We start from the raw sequence: 11,187 nt of genomic DNA, 5'->3' as shown, positions 1-11,187 counted from the left end.
GATGGAGTCTTGCTCTTTTACCCAGGCCAGAGTGCAGTGGCGGTATCTCGGCTCACTGCAAGCCCCGCCTCCCGGGTTCATGCCATTCTCCTGCCTCAGCCTCCCGAGCAGCTGGGACTACAGGCGCCCACCACCACGCCCGGCTAATTTTTTGTATTTTTAGTAGAGATGGGGTTTCACCATGTTAGCCAGGATTGTCTCGATCTCCTGACCTCGTGATCCACCCACCTCAGCCTCCCAAAGTGCTGGGATTACAGGAGTGAGCCACCACGCCCAGCCGATGTTTTATTCTTTCATAACTAACAAAGTGGAAATTAAGGAGAGAAATAAAAATAAAGAGAAAATGTGAAGGGCTCTTACTTCTCTTTCATAGAAAGTTCTGGTATGAAGTAAAGGCAACTGCCTATAGAGTTAGATATTTGCCTAATAAGAGTAGGTAGGCAGGGGCCAGGCATGGTGGCTCACGCCTGTAATCCTAGCACTTGGGGAGGCCGAGGCAGGTGGATCACCTGAGGTCAGGAGTTCGAAACCAGCCTGGCCAACACGGTCAAACCCCGTCTCTATTAAATATACAAAAATTAGCCGGGCGTGGTGGCGCATGCCTGTAGTCCCAGCTACTCGGGAGGCTGAGGCAGGAGAATTGCTTGAACCTGGGAGGTGGAGGTTGCAGTGAGCCTATATTGCACCACTGCACTCCAGCCTGGGTGACAGAACAAAGCTCTGTCTCAAAAAAAAAAAAAAAAAAAAAAAAAAATGTAGGGAGGCAGGATTGAATTCCTCAGAGGTTCAGACTCATTCTTCAACCTGCAAACACCTTATAGTAACATGTATAGTACTTTCTATAATTAGATAAAAAATATTGCTCATTCAAAATTGTCTGCAATTAAATTGTTATAAGTAATATATAACTACATATCTATAATATATATTAACACTTCTAGAGATTAAAAATGTTTTGAAATGATTATGTCAAGTAAGAGAAACATAAATTAGGCTACGATGAGATATTTCTCAATTATCAAGTTAGCAAAAATATAAAAGTTTGACAAATATTCTGCTGGCGAAACTGTGAGGAAACAGACCAATAATTTAATGGTGAAAGTGCAAAGTGCTACAATTCCTTTGATGAGCAATTTAACAATGTCGAACAAAATTACAAACGGATTTTACCCTTTAAGCTACCTACCAATCTCACTTTGGGGCATTCAGCCTACCAATATACCTATACATGTATAAAACAAGGTAAGTTCAAGGTTAATCACTGCAGCACCGTTTGGGACAGCAAAGGATTAAAAATCCTTCAAATGTCCTGCAATAGGAGACTGAGCAAATAAATAATAATGCAGTTCACATAGAGAATACTATATAGCTGCAAAGAATGAGAATACTCACTCTTTTGACATGCAAAATTCTCCAGTAGACAGACAGTATGTGACTTTAAAAATAAGAAATGAGAGGCAAATAAGACTATTTATTCACAGTTATGCCTGCATTTGAATAAAGAAATACTAAGATAGGTAAGAGACTAATAAAAATGGTTATCTAGGCCAGGCGCGGTGGCTCACGCCTGTAATCCCAACACTTTGGGAGGCCGAGGCGGGCAGATCACCTGAGGTTGGGAGTTCGAGACCAGCCTGGCCAACATGGTGAAACCCCGTCTCTACTAAAAATACAAAAATTAGCAGAGTGTGGTGGCAGAAGCCTGTAATCCCAGCTACTCAGGAGGCTGAGGCAGAAGAATCACTTGAACCCAGGAGGCGGAGGTTGCAGTGAGCCAAGACCGTGCCATTGCACTCCAGCTTGGGGGACAGGAGCAAGACTTCGTCTCAAAAAAAAAAAAAGTTATCTACAAGGAACTAGGGGGACAGGTGGATGAGGACAGATGTAAGAGTGTGAATTTTCTGTGTGTAACTTTTTACATGACTTTAATTTATGAGCCACGTGAATATATTATGTATTCAGAAAAAATTAAGGCTGGTGCAGTGGCTCAGGCCTGTAATCCCAGCACTTCGGGAAATCGAGGTAGGTGGATCACCTGAGGTCAGGAGAAGATCAGCCTGGGCAACATGGTGAAAACCCATCTCTACTAAAATACAAAAATTAGCCGGGCATGGTGGTGGGCACCCGTAATCCCAGCTACTCGGGAGGCTGAGGCAGGAGAATCACTTCAACCTGGGAGGCAGAGGTTGCACTGAGCCGAGATCACGCTACTGCACCCCAGCCTGTATGATAGAGTGAGACTCTTATCTCCAAAAAAGAAAAGAAAAAGAAAAGAAAATACTAAATCTAATTTAAAAAATAAAATGCTCATGTTGTAATGTTAAAACCGAATAAAAATTATATAGACACTACAATCACAACTATGTAATAATATCATACATAGAAAAAGGAAATGTTCTAGAATGTTTACAGTAATTGTCTTTAGATGGTGGCAGTACATATTTTTCTCTTCCCTGTATTTTCCAATTTATCTATAAAATATGCATTTCTTCAAGAGGGAAAAAAAATGCCTCATTCTTCCAAATGTTTCCATTCATAATGTACTTTATTCAATAAGTGACTTTCAGTTCCTAGTACCCTCACACTTAATATTCAGAATATAATAAGAAAACAAACACTTACGAGGACAGCACTATGGCAACAGCATCATTGAGGACACTTTCACCAAAAAGAAGTGCATAGAGTTCAACATCAACTTGAAGCTCGTGGAATATAGCAAGAACAGTCACTAGTAAGTAAAAAGAGTCAGAGGAATACTTAGACATTACAAATATAACATATTCTCCTCAGTAGATGACTCTGAGAGTTATTTAGAAATTCATTTCTTCCTCCTAGAATTCAATCCTAATAAACATTCTCTTACCATATTAAAGACCCTGTAATTTTATATAAATATTTTTCTTTTCTAATTGTGTACCTGCACAAACTTCTCTTCTCTCTCTTAAAAATGGCTGAAAGTAACCCCGAAGAACTGAGTTGGCCTACATTCTTCATGCAGATGTTAATAATCGTGTCTTGTACATTTCTTTCCCACAAAGAATATATTCAGAATTTCTTATAGACCATGTAGTCATTAATCTTTAATGTAGAATATTATGAAAAGAATCTAATGTTGCAAACTTTGTTTCTTTGGGCCTTACAACTCATTTGTACTTGACTTACAAATTGCAAGCACAAAGGTTTAGCAAAGACAGTAGGAAATGAAAACACAGGTTTAGTTTTTGGTTGGGGTAAAATTTATGACCAGAATTACAGCTGCTGGATTTGTCTTAATAAGAAGCCAACTATGAGAATATTCCAGCTTAAGAAGAAAAACAATAAATCCTCCTTTTAGGAAAGCAATTATATGAGAAATCTTAGAAAATCAGATGAGATTGAAGTTATATTATAACTTTAATTACTAAGTCACATAGCTCAGTTACTAAAGAAACCCAAGCGGACATGAAAAATTAATATAAGCAGAGGTGAGCTTTTTTTTTTTGAGATGGACTCTTGCTCTGTCACCCAGGCTGGAGCGCAGTGGTGCAATCTCGGCTCACTGCAAGCTCCGCCTCCCGGGTTCACGCCATTCTCCTGCCTCAGCCTCCCGAGTAGCTGGGACTACAGGTGCCCGCCACAACGCCTGGCTAATTTTTTTGTATTTTTCGTAGAGACAGGGTTTTACTGTGTTAGTCAGGATGGTCTCGATCTCCTGACCTCGTGATCCACCTGTCTCGGCCTCCCAAAGTGCTGGGATTATAGGCGTGAGCCAACGGGCCCGGCTGAGAGAGCCTTTTCAAATGCCAATCACAAAAACAAGAAACTTGCATTTTATTTATTTAAATTTTTTTTAAGAGACAGTGTCTTGCTTTGTCACTCAGGCTGGAGTACAGTGGCACAATCACAGTTCACTGCAGCCTCAAACCCCTAGGTTCAAGTGATCCTCCTGCCTCAGCCTCCTGAGTCACTGGGATTAAAGACATGAGCCACCATGTCCAGTATATTTTAAAAGCTATAGTTTCTACTACAAAGCATTGCAGCTGGAATATACTGATACCAAAGCTCATCAAGAAAGGGGGAGAAGGAGAGTAGAGCAATAGTGCAGAATTTCTAAAAGAAACCCTTCTAAGAGCAAGTTAACAATGGCAAAATAATAGAAATGGGGCAAGTGCCTACATAATTCAGAAAAAAATAACAGTCCAACTTTATATAAGCAACTTTATATATTGCTATTCACGCAATAGTCCTATCAAACAAAACCAGAAAGTTGAAATAATGTAGCCAAGCCAATGGACTCAGATTTCTCATAGGATTTGAAAAGTTGAGAAGCTTGCTTATAATGAAAGGACACAGAAACCAGAGACCACCGGCTCCTTGCAAAAACCATCCTACCTTCATGTTGATAATGGGAGTAGCTACAAACAATGAGAGGACAGCTTTGGTGGTCTTTAAGGAAGCAATTTAATTTCCAGTTTTAAAAATGCTAAACTACACAAATTCTCTAAAATGGCCCTCTAACTAATCTTTTAAAATCTTTTTTTTTTTTTTTTTGGAGACAGGGTCTCGCTCTTGTCGCCCAGGCAGAATGAGACTGCAGCCTCATTGCAGCTCACTGCAGCCTCAAACTCCTAGGCTCAAGTGGTCCTCCCACTTCAGCCTCCCAAGTAGCTAGGACTACAGGCACGCACCCCCATGCTCAGCTATTTCTTTTTCTTTTTTTTTTTGTAGAGACAGGGTGTCACTGTGTTGCCTAGGCTGGTCTTGAACTTACAGTCTCAAGTGATCCTACCACCTCGGCCTCCCAAAGCACTGGCATTTATATGCATGAACCACTGTGTCCAGCCAAAATATCTCTCATAGAGTATTGAACACATTTTTCTCCTTCCCATAAAGCCCTGTGTTATCAGAGTTAACACAGGAATGCAGAGATAACCTTAGGATTCTACCTTTAATTGTGCTGGATGACAATTAAAGATGATTAACTTACGAGGTTAAAAAGTAAAACAAAATGAGCTTCAACGAAAGTCTTAAAGCATGCTAAGAGAAAACTTCCATCCTTAGTTCAAAAATATCAGTCTATGTTCCTTCCCCAACCTTTCCATTCTGTATCTTCTCCAAATTCCTAATTTGAATGTTGCTGTTAAGTTTACCAATGCTCTATCAGGAAAACTAAAACCTAACTCAGTACAACTAAATTCATTCTGGAACACAACTTTTAGAAGATCTGACACTAAAAGCACAGGGGAACAAGTTGTGTTAATATTAAACAAACAACTGTATAATCATAAAGCCAATTTTATAAAAACAATTCTTTAATGTATATTAAAGTCCTCCAATGACTCCAAATCAAACCTGTATTAGCACAACTGCCTTCTAACAATCATTTTTAAACATTTTTTCTTACTGTTAAATGCATACAGCTGAATAGAAACCGAAAGATTTTTAGGGAACTGGTTTTCTAAAAGCTTGAAAGGAAATATATAATTATTACCCATTTAAACTAATCTATAATCTAGTTCATCTTCTTCTATGCTCAGTCACTAGGGATAAAGACCAACATGAATTTCTGAAGAAAGTACCTTATAGTCCTTGTTGAAACAGCGTCAACTTGTGGACCAGTAATAGGCAAATGTAATAAAAAAAAAAAAAGGAAAAGGAAAACAAATTTGTGCTGAAGCCAAAAGGAATCATGAATTTTGTTTTTTCCTCCACAATTAGAAAGTATAGTACTAAGGAAGTATCTAATCATGAATTCTACACCTCAAAGAAAGAAAAACCCACATGTATTTGACTGCAAAACAATGTACCTCGAGTATGTAAACTCCATTCATATAAAACATACCTGGATCAGTTGCTGATACAATGGCACCAAACAGTAGGCAATCTGTAAAGTAAAAATCTCCTGCAAGTTGTCCCGTCACCTTCATCAGCGTTACACAGCCATACATTATTGACCTGTTCAATAAACACAGTCCTACTTTAGAAAAAAATATCAACTGTTAAAAAAATTAGGATAAAGTAAGAAGATGGGTTTACTGTAGTACTTTATGACTAATCCCAAATTTAACTAATGTCATTGAAATATGGTAATACTTTGGCCTTAAGGAAAATTCAAACAACTTATTACCTATGTGAATATTGCAAAAGTCTTTAGACCCAGTCAGGAATATATAACACTGCATAAATCAAAAATGTGGGCGGCAAGCTACCTAGGCGCCAAGGCAAAAGACCGAGGACACGAGCTGTTCCAGTATAATAAAATATAAAACAAGAATAGTTTTATATTTTAAATCTATATCTATACCAGATATAGATTTTAGATATGATTATATATGAATATCATTAATCATTAGTTGGTAGTAATTACTCTTTATCCCAATATTATAATAATCTCCGCTCTATAATCATAATCTAGGAAAAACCAGGCCATACAGAGATAGGAGCTGAGGGGACACAGTGAGGTGTGACCAGAAGACAAGAGTGCGAGCCTTCTGTTATGCCCAGACAGGGCCACCAGAAGGGCTCCTTGGTCTAGCAGTGATGCCAGTGTCTGGGAAGACGCCCGTTGCCAGGCGGACCGTGGTCTAGTGGTAGCAAAAGGTGTCAACGAACAACACCCTCTACTTAGCAGACCGGGAAAGGGAGTCTCCTTTTCCCCAGGGGAGTTTAGAGAAGACTCTGCTCCTCCACTTCTTGTGGAGGGCCTGACACCAGTCAGGCTTTCCCGCAGTTATCCGGAGGCCTAACCGTTTCCCTGTGATGCTGTGCTTCAGTGGTCACGCTCCTAGTCTGCCTTCATGTTCCATCCTGTACACCTGGTCCTGCCTTCTAGATAGCAGTAGTAAATTAGTGAAAGTACTAATAGTCTCTGATATGTAGAAATAATGGCGTAAACTGTCTTCCTCTTTGTCTTCTCTCTCTCTCTCTGCCTTGGCTGCCAGGCAGGGAAGGGCCCCCGTCCAGTGGACACGTGACCCACGTGACCTTACCTATCATTGGAGAAGACTCACATTCTTTACCCTGCCCCTTTTACTTTGCATACAATAAATAACAGTGCAGCCAGACATTCGGGGCCACTACCGGTCTCCGTGCATTGGTGGTAGTGGTCCCCCGGGCCCAGCTGCCTTTTCTTTTATCTCTTTGTCTTGTGTCTTTATTCCTACACTCTCTCGTCGCCACACACAGGGAGAGACCCACCGACCCTGTGGGGCTGGTCCCTACACAAAAATATATTATTTTAAAATTATAATTTGAAGGCTACAAAGTATTTTAAGCTTAAAATACTTACCCAATAACGAAACAAGAAATTGCTGTTCCAAGAAAAGCGTATGCTAGGATAGACCCAAGATTTCGAAAAAAATGTCTCTGACAAAAAAAAAAAAGTTACACTGTTAGAATACTTACCAGTTACTTGAAAAAGAAAAGGTTTTCTATGCTATGCTAATATTAAATGCATTATTCACTAGGATTAAATGCATTATTCACTAGGATAAATAAGAGAAAACATTCTTGTACAGGTATAAATTTCAGCATCTAAAAAGGATAAGGAGAGGAGAAAGGAGGGTAATCTGGAAAGAACAGCCCATTTCTGAAGTGTCAAATATTACAAAGCCCATGGAGTTTAAGATTATTCAAAGTATATGAAAGACAAAAAGACTTACCCTTTTCAGGCTATAACCTGCATAAAATATGATAGGAGGAAGTAATATGTTGAAAAATACTTCTGGATCAAAAGTAACCTGTTAAAATAAAGAGTTATTTTAGATCAATTCCCTAGAAGACCTCATATTCCATTATCAAATGATCAAAAAGAAAAAATACTATATGTTAAACTAGTCAAAGGCAAGAACATTACTGTGTTAACTTAAAAATATTTCATCTAGGATAGCTTCTGTTCTACTTCTCAACCAAACGACCAGGAGATAGCATTGGAACAATCAGTTAAGGCCTATCTGTGGAAAGTGTATTAAAATACTATGTCATTAAAAAATGTTTCAGGAGGCTGAGGCAGGAGAATTGCTTGAACCTTGGAGGCAGAGGCTGCAGTGAGCTGAGACTGCACCACTGCACTCCAGCCTGGGTGACAGAGCAAGACTCCATCTAAACAAACAAAGAAAAAAGTTAAAAATAGGGCCAGGTGCAGTGGCTCACACCTGTAATCCCAGCACTTTGGGAGGCGGAGGTGGGCGGATCACCTGAAGCCAGGAGTTCAAGACCAGCCTAGCCAACATGGTGAAACCCCAACTCTACTAAAAATACAAAAATTAGCTGGGTGTGGTGGCGTGTGCCTGTAATCCCAGCTACTCAGGAGGCTGAGGCAGGAGAATCGCTTGAACTCGGGAGGCAGAGATTGCAGTGAGCCAAGATCGTGCCAGTGCACTCCAGCCTGGGTGAAAGAGTGAGATTTTGTCTCAAAAAAAAAAAAAAAAAAAAACGTAAGAGAAAGCATGGACGTTATTTTTGCTTTAAATAAAAGAAACCTGGTTGAGTGCAGTGGCCCAAGCCTGCAATCCCAGCACTTTGGGAGGCCGAGGCAGGTGGATCACTTGAGGTCAGAAGTTCGAGACCTGCCTGACCAACATGGCAAAACCCCATCTCTATTAAAAATACAAAATTAGCCTGGTATGGTGGTGTATGCCTGTAATCCCTGCTACTTGGGAGGCTGACACAGGAGAATTACTTGAACCTGGGAGGTGGAGGAGCCGAGATTGTGCCACTGCACTCCAGCTTGGGCAATAAGAGCAAAACTCCGTCCCAAAAATAAATGAATGAGGCCGGGCGTGGTTGCTCACGCCTGTAATCCCAGCACTTTGGGAGGCCAAGGCAGGTGGATCACGAGGTCAGGAGATCGAGACCATCCTGGCTAACATGGTGAAACCCCGTCTCTATTAAAAATACAAAAAATTAGCCGGGCGTGGTGGCGGGTGCCTGTAGTCCCAGCTACTTGGGAGGGTGAGGCAGGAGAATGGCATGAACCCAGGAGGCGGAGCTTGCAATGAGCCGAGATCCCACCACTGCACTCCAGCCTGGGTGACAGATCGAGACTCCGTCTCAAACAAACAAACAAAAAAAACACACAAAAAAACAACAAAACAACAACAACAAAACATAAATGAATGAATGAAACCCCAAACTGGTAATATAAAACTTAAGAGTACGGTATTATTGTTGGCAAAAAGAAACAGATTTCTTACATAGATAACATTTCTAAAGGTGTATAATATTGTAGTAAAAAGTTTCTGTACGGCTCAGATTTCTACTTCCGATAGCCCACTCATTTTAAGACCTAGTCACCATAAAAATGTAAATACCCCCTTCTGTTCATAAGGCTGCAGTAGAATGTGACATGAACACAAAGTAGCTACACACAAACTCATGCTAAAACTTCGTTTACTAGAACTTTTAAGGAATTGGAATTTTCCACAGGTGGAAAGAACTCTTGTTGCAAGGTAAACCTCAAGTTCATATGAAATTTTAAAAGCATTAAAGATGGTCAGAAACACAACCAAGTAGCTATAAAAATCAAGTCCTGCCTGTACTCCTAGCACTTTGGGAGGCTGAGGTAGGTGGTTCGCCTGAGCCCAGGAGTTTGAGACGAGCCTAGACAACATGGTGAAACCCCAACTCTACTAAAAATACAAAAATTAGCCGGGTATGGTGGCACGTGCCTGTAGTCTGAGCTACTAAGGAGGCTGAGGTTGGAGAGTCACCTGAGCCTGGGAGGTGGGGGTTGCAGAGAGCTGAGATCGTGCCACTACACTCCAGCCTGGGTGACAGAGTAAAACCCTGTGTCAAAAAAAAAAAAAAAAAAAAGTCAAGTCCTGCCAATGTAGCAGACAGAAGTGAAGGCAAACAGCAAAGGTAGGAGAAAACAAAGAGACATGAGCAAAGTGGCACTGAGAAACGTCATGATAAACCTATGAGGGAGACAGGAGAAAGCAGCTCCAGGGATTTCTGGGAGCCAGTACAATTGCAACTCAAACTCTAACATAAAGCTTTATGCATAGCATGGTACAATAACTCAGACTCACGCTTAGGGTCCCTGAAGTTGTGTCAGATTGTGAATCAAAGAAAGATTAAATTGTGATCAGTATAGAATACAAGCAAGGCAAGAAAGAATTGAAGGAAATATTAATAGAATATTTTAGGTATTATCAAATAAAGCCAATGTGCTGAAGTACTATAAAACTATAAGGACCGGCTGGGCACAGTGGCTCACGCCTGTAATCCCAGCACTTTGGGAGGCCGAGGCGGGGGAATCACTTGAGGTCAGGAGTTGGAGACCAGCCTGGCCAACATGGTAGAACCCCGTCTCTACTAAAAAATACAAAAAGCCGGGCGTGGTGGTGGACGCCTATAATCCCAGCTACACGGGAGGCTGAGGCAGGAGAACTGCTTGAACCCAGGAGACAGAGGCTGCAGTGAGCCAAGATCATGCCACTGCACTCTAGCCTGGGCGACAGAGTGAGACTCCATCTCAGAAAACATAAAATAAATAAAGAAAAAGAAAAAGAAAACTATAAGGACCATCTGCAAATGGAAAGAAATGCTTATAAATTCTGCTTAACTTATGCCGGGCGCGGTGGCTCACGCTTGTAATCCCAGCACTTTGGGAGGCCAAGGCGGGCGGATCACGAGGTCAAGAGATCGAGACCACGGTGAAACCCCGTCTCTACTAAAAATACAAAAAATTAGCCGGGCGTGGTGGCGGGTGCCTGTAGTCCCAGCTACTCAGAGAGGCTGAGGCAGGAGAATGGCGTGAACCCGGGAGGCGGAGCTTGCAGTGAGCGGAGATTGCGCCACTGCACTCCAGCCTGGGTGACAGAGCGAGACTCTGTCTCAAAAAAAAAATAAAAATAAAAATAAAAAATAAATAAATAAATAAATAAAGTCTGCTTAACTTAATCCCAGTCTCCATTTATCACAAGCTGTAAACAATCCAGAGAGAAACAAAAAGTTACACTACTTAGCCTCAATCAGAAAATGAGTTGTACAGACATATCCATTTCCTTACATTATTACATTTGTTAACTGAGGTTTTACTCCATTGAAAAAGACTCATTATTTTAAATATCATTAAAAATCCATTACTTATTTTCTCCTGAATCATTTTGCTGCTAGTTAGACACAAAAAAGATTCAAAGATTTCCTTTAAGAACTTACCTTTCTAAGCATTTCATTATCTTGAACATTATTGAGTTCATGTGA

The 11,187-nt window shown here is 40.6% G+C and overlaps 1 protein-coding gene across 1 annotated transcript; it reads right to left on the bottom strand.

Moving 5' to 3' along the window:
- Nucleotides 1-2,618: 2,618 nt before the first annotated feature.
- On the bottom strand, nucleotides 2,619-11,184 carry LOC116464732 (sodium/hydrogen exchanger 6-like; the record flags this gene model as incomplete). The annotated part of the gene is made up of 5 exons (XM_032147993.2): nucleotides 2,619-2,728; nucleotides 5,822-5,934; nucleotides 7,268-7,344; nucleotides 7,641-7,718; nucleotides 11,143-11,184. Coding segments are annotated over 5 exons (420 nt in total), but the record flags the coding sequence as incomplete, so codon positions are not given.
- Nucleotides 11,185-11,187: the final 3 nt, after the last annotated feature.

The sequence above is a fragment of the Hylobates moloch genome, unplaced genomic scaffold (assembly GCF_009828535.3).
Source record: "Hylobates moloch isolate HMO894 unplaced genomic scaffold, HMol_V3 SCAFFOLD_1467, whole genome shotgun sequence".
NCBI lineage: Eukaryota > Metazoa > Chordata > Mammalia > Primates > Hylobatidae > Hylobates > Hylobates moloch.
The sequence above is the reverse complement of the archived record's forward strand: the minus strand, read 5'-3'. Positions and strand labels throughout refer to the sequence as shown.